Genomic DNA, 27,995 nt, shown 5'->3' on the forward strand with positions numbered 1-27,995 from the left:
ATGAGCCTCTGCAGCTGTCAGAAGCCGACTCCCAGTCTGTCACGTTCAGTTCCACTGACTCTCGATCACATGACTCCAATGCCCGCCCATAAACTTAAAGTGACAGGATCCTGCAAAATAACACATGCGTTTGCATGCGTTTTTTTGCTGTAAAAGCAGGATCCGCTTTTACAGCAAAAAGAAGTTCATGACGCATGTTAAAAAAAAAAACAGTGTGAAAGCAGCCTCAGAGCACAGTGTTCACACACTGATCAGCTGACTGCATGAGATGAGGACACTGTGTGCATTACAGTGTGCATGGCACGCGCTGTCAGGATTCTCTGGTGCCAGCGGAGAGACAGTTGGTCAAGTTACCAAATGTATACGATATGTATAATTCCAGCCACATTCCTACTAGTCGTGCGTGGCCCAACTTAAGTCATTCCTGTTGAGTCAGGCCACACGCATATAATCAAAATGGGGCCGGGAGTATACATGACTAATACTTGCTGTCACATGACCACCGTCTCACCGCTGGCATTGGAGAATCCTGACCGTGTGGCACGTAAACTGAAGATTCACAAGTCTGCATTTGGCTTGAACAATCATTCTGTGTTCAGACTCCGTTTAACAAAAAAAAATCTAAAGAGTATTGGGTATTGTCCTACACAGAGAAACCCAAGGTCTGACAATTTCTTGGCGGAATTCAGCCTGGTACCTAACATCAGTGAGGGCTACACTCAAATGGAAGTGTGTGACACTCCAAGGATATGCCTCCCTACACTGACTTAGTCTATGTGCACACAGTGCGTTTTTCGCGGCGTTTTTGCGCGTTTTCGGGTGCGTTTTTGGCCTCAAAACTGCAGGACTTTGCTTCCCCAGCAAAGTCTATGAGTTTTCATTTTTGCTGTCCGCACACAACTGTTTTTTTAAGCTGCGTTTTTGAGCTTGAAAAAAAAAATGGACATGTCAATTCTTTCCTGCGTTTTTCTGCGTTTTCCGCCCATGCAATGCATTGGAAAAACGCAGCAAAACGCAGAGATCAAAAGCGCAGCAAAACGCAGCCAAAAACGCACCAAATCGCGATAAAAACGCATGCGTTTTTTGATGCGTTTTTTCGACGCAGGTGCGTTTTTGTCGGCCAAAAACGCACAAAAACGCAGCGTCAAAAAAACGCAGCGTGCGCACATAGCCTTACAGCCAAAACCATTCTGTTTTAGAGGTTGTCTTGGTTTTGCCTCTCCAGTGCTCCCGTTTTCACTTTCATTTGACCCACAGCAGGTGACATTGATCCACAATCACTTCTGCTTTCTAACTATAGAGACGGATTCCCCTGATGTTTTAGTTGGGGTTATAACGAGATGCTTAAAAGGGTTGCCCATTGAAAACAAGTTATCATCTATTCAGTAAGTAGGTAACAACTTATTGATCAAAGAGGGTCAGACAGCTGGGACCTGCACAAATAGGCAGAACGGGGAAATTGTATCCCTCAAAGGGCATTTGTTTCCCCCATTAGAGCAGAGCAGCAGTACACATACGATGACTGCAATGTTCCTGGTCTACGGTGCTTTCAGCAAAAACGAGTGAAGTGTTCAGCAGCCCCATAGTGAATGAATGGAGCGATGATCGAGCATGTGCACTGAGGGTACATTTTAATGGGAAAAAAAGTGCCACCTTGTGGTGTTCTGTATGTGTCCCAGCAGTCAGACCCCTACCAGTCAGTAAGTTATCACCTATCTAATGGAGAGGTGATAAAGGGGTTGTCTGGTGAAAAGCTGTAAGTATTCCCATAATTTTTTTTGAGTAGTGTTAATGTAAAATTAGTCCCCTGGGCTGCGTCCTAATGAATAGGACAGATGCAAGGTATGTGCAGACGTGATATCCCCAGATACTGAAGTCTTCCAGCGGAATCTCACTGTGCCGCTCTGCTTAACCCCTTAACGACCCATGACGTACTAGGTACGTCATGGATCGTGTGCCGGTAAGCCCCGCCCCCTGCAGGCGGCGGCGAGACGCGCACATATCAGCTGTTATCAACAGCTGATATGTGCGCCTGCTAGCCGTGGGTGGAATCGCTTCCACCCGCGGCCATTAACCCCTTACATTTCGCTGCCAAAGTCTTGGCAGCGATATGTATATGGGCGCCGCCATGACATGATCACGTGACTTTCGGCGGTTGCCATGGTAGCACAGGGTCATGTGATGACGCCTGTAGCTAACATGAGTCACTTCCTCTCAATGCCGGAATACAGCCGGCATTGAAAGTGAAGCAGCAAATCTGCAGTTCTCAGCTCTGTAGCTGAGAGCTGCAGATAGTGCAGAGCGATCGGATTGCTGATCGCAATAGCCCCCTAGGGGGACTAGTAAAATAAAAAAAAAAGTAAAAAAAAAAGTTTTAAAAAATTTAAAAAAAATTAAAAAAACCTAAAAGTTCAAATCACCCCCCTTTCACCCCATTGAAAATTAAAGGGTTAAAAAAATAAAAAATACACACATTTGGTATCGCCACGTTCAGAAATGCCCGATCTATCAAAATATAAAATCAATGAATCTGATCAGTAAACGGCGTAGCGGCAAAAAAATTCCAAACGCCAAAATTACGTTTTTTGGTTGCCGCAAATTTTGCGCAAAATGCAATAACAAGCGATCAAAACGTAGCATCTGTGCAAAAATGGTACCGTTAAGAACGTCAGGTCGAGACGCAAAAAATAAGCTATCACTGAGCCTCAGATCCTAAAAAATGAGAACGCTACGGGTTTTGGAAAATGGCGCAAAACGTGCGCCACGTTTTTTGGACAAGCTTGTGAATTTTTTTTAACCCCTTAGATACAAGTAAACCTATACATGTTTGGCACCGACCTGAGGCATCATACCCACACATCAGTTTTACCATATAGTGAACACGGTGAATAAAATATCCCAAAAACTATTGTACAATCCCACTTTTTTTGCAATTTTTCCGCACTTGGATTTTTTTTGCCGTTTTCCAGTACACTATATGGTACAACTTATGGTTTCATCTAAAAGTATAACTCGTCCCGCAAAAAACAAGCCCTCATATGGCAAGATTGATGGAAAAATAAAAAAGTTACGCCTCTCGGAAGAAGGGGAGCAAAAAACAAAAACGCAAAAACGGAAAGTGCCCGGGGGCTGAAGGGGTTAAGTTATGATTTTCTCTGTATACACACACACACACACACACACACACACACACACACACACACACATACACACACACGTAATGAAAAATCTCAAGAGGAATGGGAAGGGGAGAAGCCGCAAAGTACCAGCCTCTTGGACCAGTAACCCAAGCAAGTTGTCCCATGCCCAGCAGGTATATGCTTGACTTTCTCTGAAACACCACAATGTTTCCAAGTAAAACATACCCAGCTGAAATGATAGAGCCAGTATCTGATACATGCTGCCTGAGGTTCAGGCAGCGTGTATCACCTGTAAGGTTAACTTTAAAACCAATAATAAATGTTAAGATATAATTAGGCATAGAATATTGGCCTAAAAAGTAAAATGAAGTTGAGAACTACTTTAAAGTTTCTACAAAACAAGTCAACAGTATTCTGTGACTGCACTAATAGGGACATTTTGGGGTTGAAGGTATACAGAGGATTGACTGCAAACAGATCTGTATATAGACAAGGCACACTGCTCATATCTAAAAAGTATTAAAATCAAACTTACGAATATACAATCTTTACTCCTCCTTTCAGACCACCTTCAAAAGACCCCTTTCCTCTTCCACCAGCAAGCACTTGGGCCTTTACAACCAAATCCTTGGAGCCTTTGGGTATAAGACAGAACAATTGTCATAATTCAAAGACTATCACATTATCAGATCAAGCAAATTTGGGGAAACAATGATACATAAGGCCCACAAGTTACAATACTAACAGAGAAAGCAGCGCTCAGCACTCTCTAGCAGTCTGAAAAACTAGGAAAACACATGCGACTGTGACGAAACAATGAATGGCTGCATGTGTATTTCAATATGTGTAACAAGTATTGCCAGCTTTAATGAGATTTGGTTTTCTCTGCAGTTCACTACATACACACATTTGCCCACACTCCCTTACTGGGGCTGTCCACGTGTAAAGCTTGTGTGTGCGCCCTAAACGTAGAAAGGGGAGGAGCTCAAGTGTGAGGTAAAGTCAGATAAGTCAGTGAGAGGTTAAGTGAGGAGTGTAATATGGAGACGGTCCTGTCCTGAGGTAACTGTTAAAACCTCTGGAGGGGCCAGCTACAATTTGGCAGGGTATCAGTCCCTAGGCCACCAGGACTTTCAAAGTGAGTGGCAAACTGAGATACTGCTATTAGCCTTTTCATAAGGAGCAGTGAAATTGCCCTGGAGCTCAGCGACGCGATTGAGTCTGGACATTTCTAGAAGAAATAGGGAGTTCTCCCTCAGGATTCAAGTCGCCTGCTCACTGGAAGGGATTAAAGATCTATTGTTTTCTGGTCTTGAAAATTCCAGGATTTCAAGACAGGTAAGAGAAGTAGCGGCAGGAACAATACACTACCACACAGCAGAGAAACCAAACTCATTAGGGCACAAAAAACCACCATTATTGTGAAGGCTGTAAAAAATGTTTTGGACTATTCTGCAGAGATTCAGTAAAAACTCCCTGTCCTGTCTCTGGCTGAATTGTTCTCTGCTGCGCCATCCCTACCTCTACATCCCCAGGAACCAGCCCTAGCTGGGGTGGCCTGGGGGGTGAAGGGGGCAGGAGGGAGGAGGGGGCAGGGGACAACCCTCTGGCATTGTGCATCACCACCTAACTCCTGGGGACCTTCAGTAGTGCCCAGCCATACCAAAGCCGAACATCCCAACTGGCGTCACAAACTATTTATTTTATTTTTCTATTTAATATTTTTAACCCCTTATCACAAAAGCATGTCTCACACTCCCGGTACGGCCACATCGCCACTTGGACCACCACCGTGACATCAGAGGTCTACCGGGGGCGGCACACAACTGCCACTCTATTCATTTGGGGCATGGGATCCCCTTTCTTGCAATCTGTGGAGATCTTTGTGCTCAAACCTCCATTGATCTAGAGATAATCACCAATCCTGTGAATAGATGGTAACATTTTTAACAGGGAAATCCCTATAACCAGTAATTGTAACAGGGTCAGGTAACAGGTGGTCAGGACGTCATCACTTCTGGTGAAGCAGAGATCGTTGGAGCAGCGGCTCTGGAATAGTAAGAGGAAAGGGAAAAGAAAAAAAAAAGATTATTTTTAAATAAAGTGAAAACCCCCTTTAGCTGGCTAACAACGCACATGGGTTTCCTATAAATAAAAATCACATCTATACAAAATAGCCCTCAATCATCATTCACTTGTAGAAAGCCATCTAGTCATGTCCAGAGACAGAATGACAATCGCAATGTTTCAAGGCTCAATGCTGAAGGCGAAAAAAAGACAAAGTATTTACTCCACATATGACATTTATCTTTCGAGACGACAAAAGCAAATGTACCAGTGTGTATAAAAATAGGCAGGTTTAGCGCAGATATAGATTCCAACCTTCTAGAAAAAAAAAAAGCAATCTGGAGATACAGCCATACCAATTCAGCTCATACTGCAGACCTGGCCAAAAGACCATGGAAAACAATGAAAAAAAAAAAAACAGAATTCTAGATAAAATAGAATGTGTCATCAAAAAATAACTTTATTTTAAATATATTAAAAAAAGAAGCTATGCTTTTATTTTAAGCCTCCATATCAATTTATGCAAGAAGAAGGAAAAGAAGGGAATTTTGTTACTTACCGTAAATTCCTTTTCTTCTAGCTCCAATTGGGAGACCCAGACGATTGGGTGTATAGCTACTGCCTCCGGAGGCCACACAAAGCATTACACTAAAAAGTGTAAGGCCCCTCCCCTTCTGGCTATACACCCCCCGTGGGATCACGGGCTGCTCAGTTTTAGTGCTAAAGCAAGAAGGAGGAAAGCCAATAACTGGTTTAAACAAATTCAATCCGAAGTAACATCGGAGAACTGAAACCGTTCAACATGAACAACATGTGTACCCGAAAAAACCAAAAATCCCGAAGGAAACAGGGCGGGTGCTGGGTCTCCCAATTGGAGCTAGAAGAAAAGGAATTTACGGTAAGTAACAAAATTCCCTTCTTCTTCGGCGCTCCATTGGGAGACCCAGACGATTGGGACGTCCAAAAGCAGTCCCTGGGTGGGTAAAGTAATACCTCAAGTTAGAGCTGCAAAACAGCCCTCTCCTACGAGGAGGCAACCGCCGCCTGCAGGACTCTTCTACCTAGGCTGGCGTCCGCCGAAGCGTAGGTATGCACCTGATAATGTTTGGTGAAAGTGTGCAGACTCGACCAGGTAGCTGCCTGGCACACCTGTTGAGCCGTAGCCTGGTGTCGTAATGCCCAGGACGCACCCACGGCTCTGGTAGAATGGGCCTTCAGCCCTGATGGAACCGGAAGCCCAGCAGAACGGTAGGCTTCAAGAATGGGTTCCTTGATCCATCGAGCCAGGGTGGATTTGGAAGCCTGCGATCCTTTGCGCTTACCAGCGACAAGGACAAAGAGTGCATCCGAGCGGCGCAGGGGCGCCGTGCGGGAAATGTAGATTCTGAGTGCTCTCACGAGATCCAACAAATGCAAATCCTTTTCATACCGATGAACCGGATGAGGACAAAAGGAAGGTAAGGAGATATCCTGATTGAGATGAAAGGGGGATACCACCTTAGGGAGAAACTCCTGAATCGGGCGCAGCACTACCTTGTCCTGGTGAAAAACCAGGAAGGGAGCTTTGGATGACAGCGCTGCCAACTCGGATACCCTCCGAAGAGACGTGACCGCTACCAGAAAGGCCACTTTCTGTGAGAGTCGAGAAAGTGAAACAGCCTTCAGAGGCTCGAAGGGCGGCTTCTGGAGAGCAACTAGTACCCTGTTCAGATCCCATGGATCTAACGGCCGTTTGTACGGAGGGACGATGTGACAAACCCCCTGCAGGAACGTGCGTACCTGAGGAAGTCGTGCTAGACGCTTTTGAAAAAATACCGATAGCGCTGAGACTTGCCCTTTAAGGGAGCCGAGCGATAAGCCTTTTTCCAAACCAGATTGCAGGAAGGAAAGAAAAGTAGGCAATGCAAATGGCCAGGGGGACACTCCCTGTGCCGAGCACCAGGATAAGAAAATCTTCCACGTTCTGTGGTAGATCTTAGCAGACGTGGGCTTCCTAGCCTGTCTCATGGTGGCCACGACCCCTTGAGATAATCCTGAAGATGCTAGTATCCAGGACTCAATGGCCACACAGTCAGGTTCAGGGCCGTAGAATTCAGATGGAAAAACGGCCCTTGTGACAGTAAGTCTGGCCGGTCTGGTAGCGCCCACGGTTGGCCGACCGTGAGATGCCACAGATCCGGATACCACGACCTTCTCGGCCAGTCTGGGGCGACGAGCAGGACGCGGCGGCAATCGGACCTGATCTTGCGTAGCACTCTGGGCAAGAGTGCCAGAGGGGGAAACACATAGGGCAGTTGGAACCGTGACCAATCTTGCACTAAGGCGTCTGCCGCCAGAGCTCTGTGATCGCGAGACCGTGCCATGAAAGTTGGGACCTTGTTGTTGTGCCGGGACGCCATTAGGTCGACGTCCGGCCTTCCCCAGCGGCGACAGATTTCCTGAAACACGTCCGGGTGAAGGGACCATTCCCCTGCGTCCATACCCTGACGACTGAGGAAGTCCGCTTCCCAGTTTTCTACGCCGGGGATGTGAACTGCGGATATGGTGGAGGCCGTGGCTTCCACCCACATCAGAATCCGCCGGACTTCCTGGAAGGCTTGCCGACTGCGTGTCCCGCCTTGGTGGTTGATGTATGCCACCGCTGTGGAGTTGTCCGACTGAATTCGGATCTGCTTTCCTTCCAGCCACTGCTGGAAGGCTTGTAGGGCAAGATACACTGCCCTGATTTCCAGAACATTGATCTGAAGGGTGGACTCCTGCTGAGTCCACGTACCCTGAGCCCTGTGGTGGAGAAAAACTGCTCCCCACCCTGACAGACTCGCGTCTGTCGTGACCACCGCCCAGGATGGGGGTAGGAAGGACCTTCCTTGTGATAATGAGGTGGGGAGAAGCCACCATTGAAGAGAGTCCCTGGCCGTCTGGGAAAGGGAGACTTTCCTGTCTAAGGACGTCGACTTCCCGTCCCATTGGCGGAGAATGTCCCATTGAAGTGGGCGCAGATGAAACTGCGCAAACGGGACTGCCTCCATTGCTGCCACCATCTTCCCCAGGAAGTGCATGAGGCGTCTTAAGGGGTGCGACTGGCCTTGAAGGAGAGAGTGCACCCCTGTCTGTAGTGAACGCTGCTTGTCCATCGGAAGCTTCACTGTCGCTGAGAGAGTATGAAACTCCATGCCAAGATATGTTAGTGATTGAGTCGGTGACAGATTTGACTTTGAAAAGTTGATGATCCACCCGAAAGTCTGGAGAGTCTCCAGCGACACGTTCAGGCTGTGTTGGCATGCCTCTTGAGAGGGTGCCTTGACAAGTAGATCGTCCAAGTAAGGGATCACCGAGTGTCCCTGAGAGTGCAAGACTGCTACCACTGCTGCCATGACCTTGGTGAAAACCCTTGGGGCTGTCGCCAGACCAAATGGCAGGGCTACGAACTGAAGGTGTTCGTCTCCTATAACGAAGCGTAGAAAACGCTGGTGCTCTGGAGCAATCGGCACGTGAAGATAAGCATCTTTGATGTCTATTGATGCAAGGAAATCTCCTTGAGACATCGAGGCAATGACGGAGCGGAGGGATTCCATCCGGAACCGCCTGGTTTTCACGTGCTTGTTGAGCAGTTTTAGGTCCAGAACAGGACGGAAAGAGCCGTCCTTTTTTGGCACCACAAACAGATTGGAGTAAAAACCTTGACCTCGTTCCTGAGGAGGAACAGGGATCACCACTCCCTCTGCCCTTAGAGAGCACACCGCTTGCAGAAGAGCATCGGCTCGGTCGGGATGTGGGGAAGTTCTGAAGAACCGAGGCGGAGGACGAGAACTGAACTCTATCCGGTACCCGTGAGACAAAATGTCTGCTACCCACCGGTCTTTGACCTGTGGCAGCCAAATGCCGCAAAAGCGGGAGAGCCTGCCACCGACCGAGGATGCGGAGAGAGGAGGCCGAAAGTCATGAGGCAGCCGGCTTGGAAGCGGTCCCTCCAGCTGCTTTCTTTGGGCGTGAGTGAGTCCGCCAGGAATCTGAGCTCCTCTGCTCCTTCTGAGTCCTTTTGGACGAGGAGAATTGGGTCCTGCCCGATCCTCGAAAGGACCGAAACCTCGACTGTCCCTTCCACTGTTGAGGTTTGCTTGATCTGGGCTGGGGTAAGGAAGAGTCCTTACCCTTGGACTGTTTAATGATTTCCGCCAATTGCTCACCAAACAGCCTGTCTTGAGATAATGGCAAACTGGTTAAGCATTTTTTGGAAGCAGAATCTGCTTTCCATTCCTTTAACCATAAGGCTCTGCGTAAAACCACCGAGTTGGCGGACGCCATTGACGTACGGCTGGTAGAGTCCAAGACCGCATTGATAGCGTAAGTCGCAAACGCAGACATTTGCGAGGTCAAGGACGCCACTTGCGGCACTGATGGACGTATGATAGAGTCCACCTGCGCCAGACCAGCTGAAATAGCTTGGAGTGCCCACACGGCTGCGAATGCTGGAGCAAACGACGCGCCGATAGCTTCATAGACAGATTTCAACCAAAGGTCCATCTGTCTGTCATTGGCATCTTTAAGTGAAGCCCCATCTTCCACTGCAACTATGGATCTAGCCGCAAGCCTGGAGATTGGGGGGGTCCACCTTTGGACACTGGGTCCAGCGTTTGACCACGTCAGGGGGAAAGGGATAACGTGTATCCTTAAGACGTTTGGAGAAACGCTTATCTGGATAAGCATGGTGTTTCTGGACTGCTTCTCTGAAGTCCGCGTGGTCCAGAAAAGAGCTCAATTTACGTTTGGGATACCTAAAATGGAATTTCTCGTGCTGCCTCCTCCGCTGGAGGAGAAATATCCAGCAGTCTATTGATGGCCGCTATAAGATCATTCACCATGGCGTCACCATCAGGGGTATCCAGGTTGAGAGCAGTCTCAGGATTAGACTCCTGATCACCTAGTTCTGTCTCATCATCCAGAGAATCCTCTCGCTGAGACCCTGACCAGCGTGATGACGCCGAGGGTCTCTCCCAGCGAGCTCGCTTAGGCTGCCTGGGACTGTCGTCCGAGTCAGAGCCTTCCGCCTGTGATGCCTGGGACCCCCTTGGAGCACGGATTAGGTCCAGCTGAGGGGGACCGGGGAACATTGAATCAGCAGTGCCCATGGTCTGAGTGACCGGCCTGGACTGCAAGGTTTCTAGAATTTTTGTCATAGTCACAGACATCTTATCAGCAAAAACTGCAAACTCTGTCCCCGTCACCGGGGCAGGGTTCACAGGCGTCTCTGCCTGGGCCACTACTAGCATAGACTCCGGCTGACGAAGTGGCACAGGGACCGAACATTGCACACAATGGGGGTCAGTGGAACCTGCCGGTAGATCAGCCCCACATGCGGTACAGGCAGCATAAGAAGCCCGTGCCTTGGCACCCTTGCTTTTTGCGGATGACATGCTGTTGTCTCCTCAGAGCAATATAGGGGTATAAGCCAAGAAGCGACCGTACAGTGCAATATATATAGGTACAAACAAGAGTACACAAAACAACACTGTGGCACTAGTGGGGTCAGCACCTAGGTGCTGCTTACCGCCCGCTTAACAGCGGGTGTGTGGTCGCCAGAATCCCCTGTCTGGGTCTCCCAGGGCTATGTCCGTTCTCCAGCTCAGACTGCGTGCAGGAATGGCTGCCGGCGTCCTGTGAAGAGGGGCGGGCCGTGGGCGTGCTGCAGACAAAGAGCGGGAAACTGACGTCCCACTGTGCCCAGTGAGAGGGCTGGAGTACGTAAATAAGACTCCAGCCCTCGGCGCTGACTATTGTACAGCGTCTCTCCCCTTCCCTGACTGACAGGGCTGGGGGCGGGAACGAAACGTAACTAGGCCGCAGAAGCCGGGGACTAGATTTATCAGCGCTGCCGTCGTAAAAGCACGGTCGGCGCGAAGTCCCCGGCGCACCACAAGTCTCAGCCGCGCCGCAGTCTCCATGGCGGCCGGCGCGGTAGTTCCCCACACATAAACTCACTCAGCTAAGCTGCAGTGAGTATAACTCAAGCGCGCAGCGCTACTGTCCCCGGCGCACTAGAACACCCAGCAACGCTGGAGTGTGTCTGTGCCTGTCTGTACGGAGACACAGAGTACCTGAATGTTGCAGGGCCTTGTCCCTGATGGTACCCAGCTCCGTATCCAGCAGGATCTCCGGGTCTGTGGATGGAGCCCGGCCTCAGAGTCTGGAGGCCGGTAAGATCCCACTTCACCAGAGCCCTCAGGGGGATGGGGAAGGAAAACAGCATGTGGGCTCCAGCCTCCGTACCCGCAATGGGTACCTCAACCTTAACAAACACCGCCAACAAGAGTGGGGTGAGAAGGGAGCATGCTGGGGGCCCTTTAGCATGGGCCCTCTTTTCTTCCATCCGATATAGTCAGCAGCTGCTGCTGACTAAACAGTGGAGCTATGCGTGGATGTCTGACCTCCTTCGCACAAAGCTTGAAAAACTGAGCAGCCCGTGATCCCACGGGGGGTGTATAGCCAGAAGGGGAGGGGCCTTACACTTTTTAGTGTAATGCTTTGTGTGGCCTCCGGAGGCAGTAGCTATACACCCAATCGTCTGGGTCTCCCAATGGAGCGCCGAAGAAAAAGAGAATTTTGTTTACTTACCGTAAATTCTTTTTCTTATAGTTCCGTCATGGGAGACCCAGACCATGGGTGTATAGCTACTGCCTCCGGAGGACACACAAAGTTACTACACTCAAAACGTGTAGCTCCTCCCTCCTAGCATATACACCCCCTGCTAGCCAGTCCTAGCCAGTTTAGTGCAAAAGCTGAAGGAGGACATCCACCCACAAGTAGAGATAGAGTAAAACCCGGAATAACCGGAGCCTCTGTCTACAACAACAGCCGGTGAAGACACACGGAACAAGAAACTTGCCAACAGGCAATAGGGAGGGTGCTGGGTCTCCCATGACGGAACTATAAGAAAAAGAATTTACGGTAAGTAAACAAAATTCTCTTTTTCTTTATCGTTCCTATGGGAGACCCAGACCATGGGACGTCCCAAAGCAGTCCATGGGTGGGAATAAACAGACAACTGAGAAGCAGGAAAACCCAACTTCACAAATGGGCGACAGACACCTGAAAGATGCGTCTGCCGAAGCCCGCGTCTGCCAAAGCAAGAGCATGCCTTGGATAGAGCTTCGAAAAAGTATGCAGACTAATTCGAGCTGCCGTCTGACAGACCTACTGAGCCGTAGCCTGAAAGCCGAAAAGGCACCGACAGGTCTGATCAAATGTGCTCTGATCCCCCGCGGGGAAGGCACTTGAGTACACTTGTAGGCCTCGGAAATGGCCGACCTAAGCTAACTAACAAGGGTCGGCTTAGATGCAGAGAGACCGCTATGCTGACTAGCAGTCAGTACTAGAGAGAGGTGCACCGCCTAATAACGGCGGTGCGAGACACCTAGATCCGGGGCGCCCGCACCAGATCCAGGATATGCAACGCTTTCTCAAGCGATGAAGAGGAGCCGGACAAAAGGAAGGCAGGAAAATTGCCCCGGATAAGGTGGAAGCAGTAACCACCTTAGGGAAAAAAGTCCGGAGTCGGACGGAGACCACCTTGTCTTGATGCAAAAGACCAAAAAAGGGGGTGACTCAGAGAGAGTGCAGCCAGAACTCCCTGGCAGGAAATTATAGCCACTAGAAAGACTACTTTCTGTGAAAGATGAAACAAAGAAACCTCCCTAAGAAGCGCAAAGGGGGGTTTCCGGGAACCGGGAGGACCGGATTAAGGTCCCAGGGCTCCATAGACCGCCGGAAAGGCGGAATGATGTGAGACGCGCCCTTAAAGGAGCGCACCGGAGCCAGCCGGACGATACGCCGCTGGCACATACCGACAGAACGGAGACCTGTCCCTTAATGAGGGATAGTCCTAGCTGTAGACCGGACTGTGGAAGGGACAGGAGGGTCGGCAAGGCTAAAAAGGTCCAAGGACACTTTGGGGCTCGAGTCATAGCGGAGATGACTTCAGGAAGGATACCAGAAGTCGCCAAGATCCAGGACTCAATAGCTACGCCGTCAATCCGAGAATCCAGAATTCTGACGGAAAAAACGGACCTTCTGAGAAAAGGTCTGGACGGACCGGAAGATGCCATGGCAATCCAACGGACAGAAAGAGCAGGTCAGGATACGAAGCCTGCCTGGGTCAGTCTGTAAGAGAATGACCCGACGGCCCCCTTCCCTGATCTTGTGCAGGGCTCTGGGCAAGAGGTAGAGACGAAGCTGGGATCAAACAAGAACCAGTGTGTCTACCGCAAAACCTGAGGATTGTAGACCACGGTTGGACAGCTGAAATAATCTGCCCGCAGTTTTGACATCTAGGATGTGGGCTGCGGATACGGTGGACTAGGAGTCCCTTGTCCAGTGAAGAATGTTGAGGCGCCAAGATTGCCAGGCGGCTGAGTGTCCCGATCTGGAAATTGATGTAGGAAAACGCTGTAACGTTATCCGACTGAACTCGAATGTGCCTAGCCGCCAACAAATGGTGAAGGCTTAGAGAGCTAGAATACAGCTCTGATTTCTAGCCCATTGATCTAGAGGGCTGATTCGGACAGAGTCCAAGCGCCCTGCGCTCCGCGGTGGAGATATAATGCTCCCAAGGCGGAAAGACCAGCACCCTGGTGAGAAACACCTGGGACGGGGCCAGGAAGGAGCGTCCCTGAGACAGAGTGGTCGAAACCACCCCTGAAAACGAGCCCCAGGTCAGTGGCAAAGCCACCACCCCGTGGTAGGAGGGAGTTCGCGTGTACAGCGGACAACATCCAGTCTCAGAGGGCACAGGAGAAACTGGGCAAGGAATCGCTTCCATTGACGCCACCGTCTGACCAGCACCTGTATTTGGTGTCTGATAGAACAACGTCGACCGCCAGCGGAGGGACTACTTATCGACTAAGAGCGGCTTCACAAGAGCCGACAGTCTCGAATTGCGTCCTTGAGAGCCTCTGGTTCGAAGTCAGAGTGGACTTGAACAGAATGACAAGCCACCCGAATAGGTTAGAGTGGCGAGAGTAAGCGAAGTACTCTGCTAAGAGTCTGCACTGGATGAAGGCCTGAGAAGAAGGCCGTCTAGGGCAAACGATCACTGTCAATCCCTAGGGGTGCAGGACCCTAATCACAGCAGCCCCAATGAGAATACTCGAGGGGCCGTGGCCAACCCCAAGGGAAGAGCCACGAATTGGACCACTCTGATGGCAAAACGCAGTCAACGCTGGTGTGAAACTGCGATTGACCGTTGCAGAAAAGCATCTCTGATGCCGAAGGCTGCGAGGGAATCTCCTTGGGTTCTTGATTGATCCGGTGAAAAAAAACACACGGAACAAGACCGAGACTCCATGTGAAAACGCCACACCTGACCATGCTTGAAAAGCTAAAGATCCAGGTAGGAAGGCACCGCCCTCTTCGGGGACTAGAAATAGATTTAAACAAAAATCTCAGAACCGTTCCCAGTCGGGATTCGGTACAATTACTCCATTGGCCTGCAAGAAATGCCACGGCTTATGAGAAGGCGGCGGCCTTGGAGCCGGGAGGAGGTAACAGAAAAAATCTGTTTGGCGGGTGGACAGAACTCCATCTTGTAGCCATGGGAGATATAATCCCGCCCCCACTGAACGGAGACGTGTTAGAACCATACGTCGCCAAGTGGAGAGAGCCTGCCACCGACTAGGAGGAGGTTGGCGTGGCTAGATAGCTCGGAGGAAGCTGACTAAGTGGCAGCATCTCCTGCGGTCTTCTGAAGACGCAGCTTCAAGCCAATTGGTTCTATGAACCTAGGCCGAGCTAGAGGATGATCAGATGGAGGAACGGAAACCACCGAAACCTCAACTGATTCCTGCCCTGGACAGGTTCCCTGGTTTAGGTTTGTGGCAAGGAAGAACTCTCCCCGCCAAGAGCTTCCTAAATTTCATCCAGTCGGTTCCGAAGAGACTGGTCCCCACCAAAGAGGAGCCCAGCAAGGAACCTCTATAGAGGCATCTGCCCTCCATTTCCGAAGCCACAGGAGCCTGCGGACAGCGAGGAAAGTAGCCAAGACCACCGCCGTGCGGTGTCCAGCATGGCAGACCTAGGCAGAGGATGAAAAGACTGAAGTCTGGAAGTTCAGGCAACCGTTTTGGGCATAGGGTCCCTGTGAGGGAATTCATCTCCTCTGAGGAGCCATCAGCCACTGACATAACGGTCCGGGCAGAGCCACCTGAGGTGAATGAGCCCACTTCTTGACCACTATTGGTGGACAGGGGAAACACAGTCCTCAGAATCACGCTTCATGGGAAGCGACTGTCAGAGCGGACCCTGGGCTGGTCACAGGGACCTGAAAACCGGAGTGGTTAAGGAACACACGTTGTGTTCACCTAGATAAGGTAACTCCGGCGGATTGAGGTCCAGTACAAAATTAATGTACCGTGGGATCCTTATAGAGGTGCCGTCAGCCACTGATACAACTATCCGGGCTGAAAGTCTAGACACCGGAGTGGCCACCCTTGGCGAATGAGTACACTCCTTGACCACCTCTGATGGGAGGGGGAGACAGGCAGCAGAACCCCGTTGTGGGATCTGCAGGACAGGCTGTGGGCTTGGACGCCTGAAAACTGGAGTGGTTAAGGAACACACTCCTCGTCTTGTTAAAGGTATACTGATGCCTTACTGCCAGCGGGGAATACTCCCCTGATACAGGCGGATGGAGGTCCAATACAAGTATAATGGACGCAATCCAATCAGTCGCATCCGCGTCACCTACGGACGGATCAAAGTACCTAAAGTAGCGTCTGTGACATCCTCCTCGTCCAATGAGTCAGCTCGTAATCGGAGCTGCGGGACGGGGAGGACAGGGGACCCTGCGTCTCCCTGTCAGGAGGAATGGGTCTGAGAGCTTTGCTGAGCGAGCAGAAAACGCCCTGAGAAGGGGGCTGCATGCTCAGCAGATGCCGGGACAGGCCGACCCCTGGAAAAAAGATTCCCCCAGGGGTCAGCCATCGACCGGAGCAGCTGGAGGGACCCTGAATGAGCCTCCAAGCTGAGGGGCCACAGTGGTTATGAGCTCGGTACAGCCGTACGAGACTACCAGCAGTGGATACTAAAAACAGCCTGCAGCCTCGCTCTGTGAGACATGCTGCAGAGGTGGGGGGCTATTTCTAGAATACCCAAGACAGGGGTCAGCCTGGGGAGACTCCAGGCAGAGGCACCACATAAGGACCATTACAGTGTGGGTCCGTGCCGGTTCAGGCAATATGAGTTTACATGCAGAACATGTAGTATACAGCCTTGGAGCTTTGCTCCTAGTGTGAGACATGCTGCTGAGGAGGTTCTATAATAAAGAATTAACTCCCTCAGAATGCCGTGATCGTGTATAAAAGTGCACAGCCAGAGGTTGTGACTTATCAGGCCGCTATTGTGAGTGCCCCCTCAGGTTCCAAGCCTGGACCCCCAGCCATATATCCACTCCCTCTGCTGCAGAGCAGCCAGCGCCGATCAGCGTACTAAGAACGCTGAGAAAATGGCGCCAGAGTGAGGGGGGGGGGGGCGGGGGTTAACATAGGAGCGGGAATCGGAGGGCTAAGGCATGTACAGGGGAGGGAATCCTCTCCTAAAACGGAGTGTCGTCCCCTGTGCAGAGCGGCCGGCGGGCGGCGCTGCAGTGTCCCCTTGCATGAGTAACATGCAGGGGAACAAAACGAAACTAGGCCGCGGCTGAAGCCGGGGCCTAGAGTTATACATGCGGCCGAAAATCAGGCATCATCGGCGCGGTACTCAGTAAAAACTGAGAAACCGGCCGGAAAAACTGTAAAAAGCAGCATTATCAACATAAATCACTGTCCCCTCAATAAATCCACATTGTAGAAGGACCCTTGAACAACGTCTCTATACTTAGCTTTGAGACGCAGGGTCCAATCCCTGGTGGGGTGGGGGTCCAGTGCTCCGTCCAGCAGGGTCCTGCCAAAGGGCTGCGGATGGAGGCCGGTCTCCTGCAAGGCAGTGAGAACCGTGTTGGCTCTAACTTCAAGCCAGAGCCCATAAGGGATGGTGAAGGAGCGCGGCATGAAGGGATTTCTGCCCTGAAGTCAACCTTAACAGCACTGCCGCCAGGGGAGTGTGAAGGGACATGCCGGGGGTCCAGTGGACCCGCTTTTCTTCCAAATCTTTAGAAAAAATGAAAAATCAAAAAAGTGCATGTGTGTGTGTGATCCTCCTGACACAAAGCTTGAAAACTGGCTAGGACTGGCTAGCAGGGGGTGTATATGCTAGGAGGGAGGAGCTACACGTTTTGAGTGTAGTAACTTTGTGTGTCCTCCGGAGGCAGTAGCTATACACCCATGGTCTGGGTCTCCCATAGGAACGATAAAGAAAAAAAAACAAAACAAAACGAGTTTTCAGCAGTTTCATTATCATAGACCGGATCTAAATGAGATCTCTGGATACAGTACATAACAGCATTCACCAATCACAATAAGTGGTGTGACAGCTCCTCTCCTCCACCTCGTTTTTGTGATGCTCCAGTCCTGTCAATGTAGATAGACCATTCTTCTTTTACCTGGATACCCCTGCTACTAGTGTAGGAGCAGTTCTCTTGCAAAATTCCTCTGGAGAAATTACGGTGGAATCTTTTTCAGGAAATTTTCTACAGTGGAGTGGAATTATTCCATTGGCGACCATTAACTCTTATCCATAGAATTAAGACTTGAGGAATAGCGACATCTTTGTGAAGGAGCCAAGTTCCAAGTGACTATCTATACTGAAAAAATCTGGAGCACCTTCAGTCTGCTGATAAGCTGAATCGCCAAGCCCAATGGTCACTCTTTTACTCACAATTTGAGTTCAGCTTCTTCCCTTGTGCCGTCAATGACTCATCTGGGGCTACTAAGGGTGGGAGCGTCGTACTGTTCCACACCTGTTCCGGGTATCCCAGGCGTTTCTTCATTCACTTCTCCATGTCACATTTTGCAGGATGCCGGGGATGGCTCAGTAACAATCTCCCTAATAGAGCTGATCGGACTGGCAAAAAAAACGGGACCAGCGGATTACTGCTCAATTAAAAAAAAAAAAAAAACCTGATCCGCTCCGGAATCCGGTGCGGATCGGGTTTTTATAAATCAATGGGGACCAAAATCCAGAGATTAAAAACGTTGGTGGAAGGGATAGGGGGGGGGTAGGAGCGCACGTTGTACTCACCTAGGCCGTGTCATGGCGGCACACTCCTTCCGGGTCACACTATTCCCTTCCGGAGCCGACAATTCAATATGCACCGTTTTGCCCGCCCACCGACGCGTGTAATTGGCTGCAGTTAGACGCACCCCGCCCTGAGTGTCAGCTGAATGCAACCAATCACGGGCACCAGGACGTCCGGTGGGCGGGGAAAGCAGTTTAAGTGTCTGCGGGTCAGTATGGCGAGCGTGCATGTAAACAGAAACACATGCACGCTCCTGTCAGAAGAGGGTGCGGCTGTGCCGGTGATGCGATGTCAGACTTGTGGGAGTCTGGCATGACATCACCCAACACGGTCTGCCACTCTCTGAACATGAGCGTGCATGTACCTAGAAACACATCCACGATCCTCTCAGAAGTGTGTGCGGCTGTGCCAGTGATGCGATGTCTGAGTGAGTCCCTCGCAAGTGTGACTCCGGCCTAAGAGAAACCGCATGTGGCTTTTTTTTTTTTTAGAGATATATATATCTATAGATATAGATATAGATATAGATATAGATATATCTATATCTATATTTATATTTATTATAAATACATTTTTTTTTATTTATTTTATTTTTATTTTTTCATCCCCAGCCAAGATAAAGCCAGCTAGGGCCTGGTATTCTCAGGCCACAGCCGCCCGGTATTGCCGCTTCCATTAGATGTGACAATCCCGATGCTTTACCGGCTCTTGCCGAATTGCCCTGATGTGTTGGCAATCGGGGTAATAGCAGGGGTTAATAACAGCACACTGCTGCTACTAAGCCCTAGGTTAGTGATGGCACTAGCGTCTATGAGATACCTCCATCACTAACCTGTACATGAAAGTAAATAAACACAGACACCGAAAAAATCCTTTATTTGGAGAAAAAAAAAAAAAAAACGCACCCTCCTTCACCACTTTATTAACCCCAAACACCCTGCAGGTCCAGCGTAAGCCACACGAGGTCCCACGACGACGCATCAAGCTCTGCTACATCTCACATCTAGCAGCCATAGAGAACGACTGCCAGCTGTGAGTGTAGCCTATGACTGAGCCGCAATGACTGCAGGAAGACGCTGTCACAGGCTGGGCGTGTCTGACTGCAACCAATCACAGACGACATGACGGCCGGTGGGCGGGGAAAGCACAGAAAGCTGTGCAGTACAGGAAGTGAATGTGCGACCCGTAAGCAGTTTGCCACCATGACACCAAGCCTCCATAAGTATGAAACTCTCACTTAATTCTCGTTTTCTTTATTTTTAATTAAATTTTACCCAAGTTCCGGATTCGGATCGTGCAGCCGGTATGCACTCAGCCCTGTTTGCACTCAGCCACTCCCTAATTTTATTCAAGTACCACTAAGACATACAACTGTGTCTTAGGATTAGACTCCAGAGTCCTATCTTTGTATGCTCCACCATTTGGGTCCTGCTCGGCCCCCGTTTATTTTGAGGCCTGCTGGCATATACTGGAGGTGAAGTTCAAGAGTTAGGGACCATCCTGATTGGGAACGCCTTGTCTTGGTGGGATGGTTTTTACACTGACTATTTTGATCAAAAAAGTTTCCTGTTTTTATGTACTTATACTATTACTATTTATTTGCTTATTGCAGGGTATTTGCTGATTTGTTTTTATCCTAGGTTTTGTCACTTATTGACTACAATGTGACTGTGCACCTGCACCTTGCACTTATACCAACAGATGTGCTGGCCCATTTTTTGGGTTTTGATCCACAATACCCTGACAAAGATTAGCAGCCATGAATGGGTGTAAGTGATTGAGCAAAACCAGCTTTCCTTTTTCTAAGCTATATTAAAATGTGTTCAGGTCTAGATCAAAATTATACACAGCCAGCCCGCGGCAAAGACAAAGGAAGGTGAAGAGGAACGCACAAGACTTCTGTATCATGAGCAGAGATAAAAAGTAACGCTCCAACATACCCTGCATTAGAGATGCATAAAATGTGCAAACACCTTATACATGAACTGTAGTCTTTCTACATTCAGGAAGTAGAGAAGTGAAAAAAATACATAAAAAGATTAATGAAAAAAGGCCATTAGAAAAGTTCGGACTGTTTAACCAAATGTCTAAACATAAAAATTTGATTTAAAGACGTGTTGGTAATTTTTTAGGTCATGAAAAAAATTATTTTATTTAGTTTTCACTCATCACTAAGCCTATTAATAGGCTGACACCTGCTTTTCAGTAGATGTCACTTATCAGCACAGGCAGGATTGTTAGGCTAAGTTCACACAGGGCATCTTTTCCTACATTTTTGGTGCGTTTTTGAGGTCACAAAGATGCACCTAAATGCATGCATTTCCTTCCCCCAGCAAAGTCTATGAGATTTCTGTTTCGCTGTCCACACTGGGCATCTTTTGTTGGCTGCATCTTGGCTGTTTTTGAAGATGCAGCATGTCAATTCTTTTTGCGTTTTTTCAGCATTTTTGAGCCCTTCCAGTCAATAGATTTGTCATAAAAAACGCATTGGGCAAAACGCAGTAAAAACAAAGTAAAAACGCATTGCATTTTTTTTATGCCTTTTTTGCCGCGGTGCATTTTTGGTGCGTTTTATTGGGATAAAAACTGTACATTTTAATGGTAAAAAAAAAAAAAAAAGATGTCGCGTGTGAACATACCCTAACTTAGGTAACACAGAAGCCATAATTTACAATAGTGGATGGTCACAGCTCACCTTCTCCCTGTATAGGTCAAAGAGAATACCTAGCAAACTGTCTCAATTGTGTCAGTGAATAACTCCAGTCTATTATTTCCCATGGTCCAAATAGCGTATATCTAAAGTACATGTGCGCTCCCCTCCACCCCTCATGATAAACAAAAAAAAAAATGAGGAAAAAATAGCGGCTTTCCTTACACAAAATATGTCATTGCTGTTTCTAAATTAAACCCAGTGAAATATACTGTATTTTTCGGACCATAAGACGCACCCTGGTTTTAGAGGAAAATAGGAAAATAAAATGTTAAGCAAAAAATGTGGTCATGACACAATTATGGGGCGAGGATCTGCTGCTGACACTGTAATGGGGGTAATGTCCCCAAATGCTCTACTAAGGTACCCCATTCCTAGTAATGATCCTCCTGCCTTGTATATGATCCCCATCCTTGTATATATGTCCCTCATCCTAGTATAGCCCCCCCATCCTGGTCAATACCCCCATGCTGCTCATAATATACCCCCATGCTGCTCATAATATACCCCCATGCTGCTCATAATATACCCCCATCCTGCTCATAATATACCCCCATCCTGCTCATAATATACTCTCATCCTGCTCATAATATACCCCCATGATGCTAATAATAATCCCCCATGCTGCTCATAATATACCCCCATCCTAGTATATGCCTTCATCCTGCTATATACCCTATCCTGCTATATGGCCTGTATCCTATGGCACAGAAAAAAAATAAACGTTTATACTCACCTTTCCTCGCTCCATGCAGTATCGCTTGTCTTCCTGTCTGTGTCAGCAGCAGCTCCGCTGATCTGTGTGGAGCCGTTCCCCTGCAGCATCGCAATGTCCTCCTGTCTGCCAGGCCGGTGATTTGTGCGGAGACTAGCGGTGCGCACAGGGTTGATGTCATCCCTGTGTTCACTGCTCTCTACACAGATCAGCTGTCCGGCAGACAGGAGGACATTGCGATGCTGCAGGAATCAGTGGACAGTTAGTATACCGTACTTATTCTCTGTCCCCCACGCTGATGATGCGCGGGGGCAGTGAATACAGCCAAACATGATCACTCCAGGCTGTAGTTGCCAGGGGTGATCACGCGGGCCGGCTGTTTACTATGCGTGCATTCCCGGCCATCATCCCGCCCACCTGTCAGCGCCGGCTTCAGCACTGAGAGATTATGGGAGGGAGGATACATGCATATGAAATGAGTGGGTCCACGTGGTCACGGTAGGCGCTGCTACAGCCTGCTCGTGTCGCCGATGACCCGCTCCACCACAGCAAACTCATTCCCCGCAGCCCTACATTCAGACTAAGACGCACCCCCCATATTTGGGGGGGAAAAAAGTGCATCTTATAGTCCGAAAAATACAGTAATCTTTTTCCAGTTTGTTTTTATTTCTGGATTATGATCTCCTGCTCTCCCTTCACTATCTCTAACAATGAAAAAATGGATGTGGAATAGCAGAGAACGTCGACAGCAGTGTGTTGTTGGATGGATTTACATTAGAAGCAGCAGGACAGCCAGCTATGTATAGGAGTTACACAGACTGACGAGTATTTTTTTTTAATAAAGATGATTCAGTGCAGCAATATACAATAATAAACATTGTAGTTACTGATTAGCTAGCAGTCTAAGAAAGTGTCAGATTGTATGTTTTAATAATGCATATAATAAAGAATTGATCATTATTTCCAAATTATTTACCAAAATATCAAACCATCATTGGAAATTAACTCATACCAATCTCTTTAGCTACTGAATAAGCCTCTTCCGGTGTCTTTGCTACAAAACCCTTTGGTATGGCGATGCCGGCATCTTTAAGGAGTCCCATGCTCAGATACTCATGCAGTGACAAGTTTCTTTGTTGTTGTGCTTTTACTCCTTGAGAATTGAGTACACCGGGGAATACACCGAGAACCTGAAAAAGATTAGAAATTACATATTTATTGTTTAAGAATAAAAAAAAAAAAAAAAAAAAAATATATCTGGAAATTGTGGCGTTTTAAAGAAAACAATTGAAAAAGGAAAATGTGTGCCTGATATTCCGGTCCAGCAATGGTCTAGGTATGAGTGAATATTAACACCGCATTGCAGATTACACCTCTAGCCGCAGCGTTAGTGATGCTCGGAGCGTCTCCCACCGCAATATCAGGATTTGTCACCCCTGACACTTCCCATTAATCTTTCTAAGTTACTGAACATGAGCGGCATATTTGAGAAGCAGTAGTTAGTGTAGAAAGGAAGATCTCTATATACTAGAATTACACCCTACAAATGTCTGATGCGACACAGAAGAAATAGAACATTATTGATATTAAGTCAGAAAATATTGCCTTGAAATAAAGAAAAACTGATGACTGGAGCCGCTGACTGAGGGCATGACGGACAGGCACATTTCCTCCTGCATTTGTGGTATAGACCAAAGCTGAAGTTCTGCTTTGTCTGTTGGAAGTAGCAGAAACGCCATTCTGTAATAATCCCAGAAACAATCAATCATTCCTGTTTTCTCAAAACTGAGATTGGTGAGTAAACTCAGGCACATGTATGCAGGATTAAAAGGGTCGTCCATTACATTTAGGCCTCAGTTTCACATGCACATAGCTCCTGAGCCAGAGCATCGGAAGCGATATGCTAATGACCCCCGGCTGCGAGCGTCAGCCAAGGGTCAAGCGACTGTGATGCGATCTTGCAATTGGATCACAGCTGCAGAGAAGAGGGAGGGAGCACTTTCTCCCCATCTCCTCCTCGGCCTGTCTCCGCGTACATCGCACTGCACTCAGATGACATGTGAGTGCAGTGCGATATTTCACGCGCACCCATAGACTTGCTGCCAAACGCAGCATACCGATATTATTCCGGATGCCGCTATGGTTTGAGAAATCAATCACTTATGGACACCGCCCCATAGGTTTGCACTAGAGTGAGAGCAATCCGATGCTTTATCAGTTTACACTTGTCCTAGCAAAACTCAAGTGAAAACGAGCCCATAGGGTATATGCCCACGATCAGGAGCCACTGTGCCCTGGACGCAGTGAGTCCTGACCTGTGGGGCCAAGAGACTCCTCCGCAGGAGAAAGCAGGAGACTGCAACTGCTCGTACCCACGACCCGGTCTCAGGCAGTTGCGGTTTCTCGCTTGTATTCTCCCTACGGAGGACGCATGCGAATACGAAGCAAACAATTAACATGCTGCGGCTTGGAAAGTCCCACCGCAGGTCAGTGTTTGCTGCAAAAAAAACAAACAAGCACAGTGGGCACAGGATTTCTAGAAATCCATCCACTGCGCTTGTACTGTACTGCGTTTTGGACACAGCGAAAACACTCTACATCTAAAACGCTGCAAACACTGATCGTGGACACGTACCCTTATACTAATAATATAGAAAAGACCACAGCACTCCTTTGTATCAGTGAAAAGAATTACATTTATTGATGTGTCATGTTTATAGGTAATAGCATTGTTTTTTTTACATAGATTTTGCTGGGGAAGGGCTGCAGAAAGGTTATGAACAAAAACCGCACCTTTTCTGCAGCAAAAACTGAGGCAAATCCGCGGCAAAAAAATGCAGTGAGCGCAAAGGGCCAAAGACCTGATGATTAGATACCTTTTTCCCCAAAGTAGTATTTTTTTTTTTATTCTATTTTCTATACATGGTTTGGGGACAACTGACCACTATCTTGCCTGAGCTACACTTAACAGCATTCAAAGATGTGGTTTACAGCAGCAACAAGAACAATAACCCCTACTATCTACAGTACACCACAAAAGTGAGTACACCCCTCACATATTTGTGATGACCCGCTCCACCGTAGCATCCTCATTCCCCGCAGCCCTACATTCAGACTATAAGACACACCCCCTCACTTTCCCCCAACATTTGGGGGGAAAAAGTGCATCTTATAGTCCGAAAAATATGGTAACTTTTTGATGATATTCTAATTTATTGAGCTGCACTTGTATATTTTCATAGGAAAACACTGAAGATATGACACTGACACAATAAGTTGTCAGTGTACAGCTTGTATACTAATGTAAATTTGGGGTATCCTCTAAATAATGCAGCACACAGCCATTAACGTCTTAATCGCTGTCAACAAAAGTGAGTACACCCCTAAGTGAAAAAGGGCAAATTGTGCCCAGCCATTTTCCCTCCACGGTGTCATGTCACTCATTCGTGTGTTACAAGGTCTCAGGTGTGAATGGGGAGCAGGTGTGTTCAGGTTGTTATCGCTCACACGCTCTCATACTGGTCACTGGATGTTCAACATGGCACATCATGGCAAAGAATTCTCAAAGGATCTGAAGGAAAAAAAAAAAAAAAGAAAAGAATTGCTGCTCTAAATAAAGATGGCCAAGGCTATAATAAGATTGCCAACACCCTGAATATGAGCTGTAGCACGGTTGTCAAAACCATACAGAGGTTTCACAAGTTCCACTCCAAACAGGCCTCACCAGGGTTGACCAAAGAGGTTGAGTGCACGTGCTCAGTCTCATATCCAGAGGTTGTCTTTTCAAAATAGCTGTATGAGCGCTGCCAGCATTGCTGCAGAGGTTACTGGGGGAGGGGGCTCAGCCTGCCAGTCCTCAGACCATACGCCGCACACTACATCAACTTGGTCTCCAAGGCTGTCATCACAGAAGGAAGCCTCGTCTAAAGATGATGCACAAGAAAGCCCACAAACCGTGTGATGAAGACAAGCAGACTAAGGAAAAAGATTACAGTAAAGAAGTCCTGTGGTCTGAAGAGACAAAGATAAACTTATTTGGTTCAGATCGTGTCATGTGTGTGTAGCTGCAACCAGATGAGGAATACAAAAACAAATGTCTCTTGCCTTCAGCCAAGCATGGTGGTAGGAGTGTCATTGTTGGGGGCTGAATGAGTGCTGCCAGCTGTGGGGAGCTACAGTTGATTAAGGAACCATGAATGCCAACATATACTGTGACATATTGTTGAAGCAGAGCATGATCCCTTCCTTTCAGAAACTGGGCTGGAGGGCAGTATTCCAAAATAATTACAACCCCATTAACACCTCAAAGACGAATACAGCCTTGCTAAAGAAACTGAGGGTAAACGTGTTGGAATGGCAAAGTAGGTCTGCAGGCCTAAACCCTATTGAGCATTTGTGGGACAAAATTAAACGGATGGTGGAACAGCGCAAGATCTCCAACATCCACCAGCTCCGTGCTGACGTCATGGAGAAGTGGAAGAGGATTCCAGTGCTCTTGCGAAGCTCAAGTGAACTCCATGACCAAGAGAGATAAAGTGGTTTTACACTACTTTATGTAACTCCTTCTCATATGACTTAACTCTTCCTAATAAAGGTATATTAGGAAAATTATTACCCACCCTGCTCCTGTAGACTTAGGTATGTGTGGCTTCTTTATCACTCTTGTTGCGATGCAGCCACTGCTACTTCCGCTCTGGGGACCAGAATCGGGTGCACTGAACAGTGAACGTCATTGGTGGGGATGAGGCTACCTCTCTGACAGCAGTCTGAGTACGCATGCTCAGATCAGACCTCTGCCTCCATCCGGCCGATGATGATTTGAAGTGCTGTCCTTCAGCTGACAAGTGCTGCCATGTTCTACTTGTTATTACAAGGTATATCACAATGCTGGACAGCAGAAGGCACGGCACATCAAAGCTTTAGCTCGATCGAGGGAGAGGAAGGTAGGGCCTGATCTGAGCTTGGTCATGCGTGGTGCAGAGTGACTGAATAATAATAATTTTTATTGATATAGCGCCAACATATTCCGCAGCACTGTATAATTCAGAGGGGACATGTACAGACAATACGCTTTGAAACGTCGTGCCTTCTGCTGTCAAACCCTGTTATATACTTTAAATTAGTAGTGGAAAACCTCTTTAAAAAGGCAGTGCTTAAAAATTATGGTGGCCTCACAAAATATTGACACTTTGGGCCCAATCTGGCCATTTTCACTTAGGGGTGTTGTCACTTTTGTTACCAGCGTTTTTGTTTTTCTATTAGGCTATGTGCGCACGTGTGCACTCTGCACGGCACCTAAAAGGTGCGCTTCAGAGCGCAGCTGAAAAGCTCCGTTCTGAAGCGCATGGTGCCGGCGAGAACGTGCGCTCTGCCTGCAGCTCCTGCCATAGACAGGGCAGGGGCTGCCGGCAAAGCGCACGGAAGAAGTGACATGTCACTTCTTAGAACGCAGCGATTTGGGCAGCAGCTGAAGCGCTGCGCTCTAAAACGCCACGTGCGCACGGCCCCTGCACAATCTCCATAGATTGTGCAGGGGACGCAGGACGCATGCAGTTACGCTGCGCTACAAAGCGCAGCGTAACTGCATGTAATTACGCACACGTGCGCACATAGCCTAACACACGCTCCTCTCCACATTCCGTGGTCCCAGCGGGGCTTACATCCGAACCCGCCAAAAAAACGGGATTGGGATGTATGTTCTGTCAGGGCTATTGTCTATAATGGTGCAGATGGAGTCACTGTGTGCTCTGTTCTGCACCATTATCGGGCATATACGACTACAGGATGTGGACACCCACGCAGTGTGAAAGGGGCCTAAGGGCTCTGTGTCAAGTTATTTAGAGAGTACACCAAATTAGCACTATTGGGGCTTGTGCATACGAAAGCATAAATCAAACGAATGGAAACAGAAAAAAAAAAAAACGCATACCACTCCAGACCAATGTTATTTTAGGGGGTAGATCCGATCTGTGACTTTTTTCCTTCCTCCACCCAATTTGGCTTGAGAAGAAAAACAATTGCAGCGATTGTCAGCGAGTTTTCCATCACTTGCACCCGTACAAGTCTATGGGTGCGTGTGAAACATCGGACTGCACTGGGATGACATCCGAGTGCAGTCCGATATACGAACCGGCAGCGGAGAAGACGGAGAGATTAATGTCTCCATCTTTTCCGCACCTGTGATTTGATCACAGGATC

General features: G+C 48.3%; 1 protein-coding gene across 1 annotated transcript in view; it reads right to left on the reverse strand.

Moving 5' to 3' along the window:
- SUCLA2 (succinate-CoA ligase ADP-forming subunit beta) overlaps positions 1-27,995 on the reverse strand; it is a 158,333-nt gene that overhangs the window by 104,871 nt on the left and 25,467 nt on the right. The window contains exons 2-3 of the mRNA XM_075333878.1: positions 22,810-22,987; positions 3,676-3,775 (exon numbers count right to left, since the gene is read on the reverse strand). Of these exons, the coding sequence (XP_075189993.1) occupies positions 3,676-3,775; positions 22,810-22,987 (278 nt within the window). The remainder of the gene's footprint in view (positions 1-3,675; positions 3,776-22,809; positions 22,988-27,995) is intronic.

Source organism: Anomaloglossus baeobatrachus, chromosome 2 (genome assembly GCF_048569485.1).
Source record: "Anomaloglossus baeobatrachus isolate aAnoBae1 chromosome 2, aAnoBae1.hap1, whole genome shotgun sequence".
Classification (NCBI taxonomy): domain Eukaryota; kingdom Metazoa; phylum Chordata; class Amphibia; order Anura; family Aromobatidae; genus Anomaloglossus; species Anomaloglossus baeobatrachus.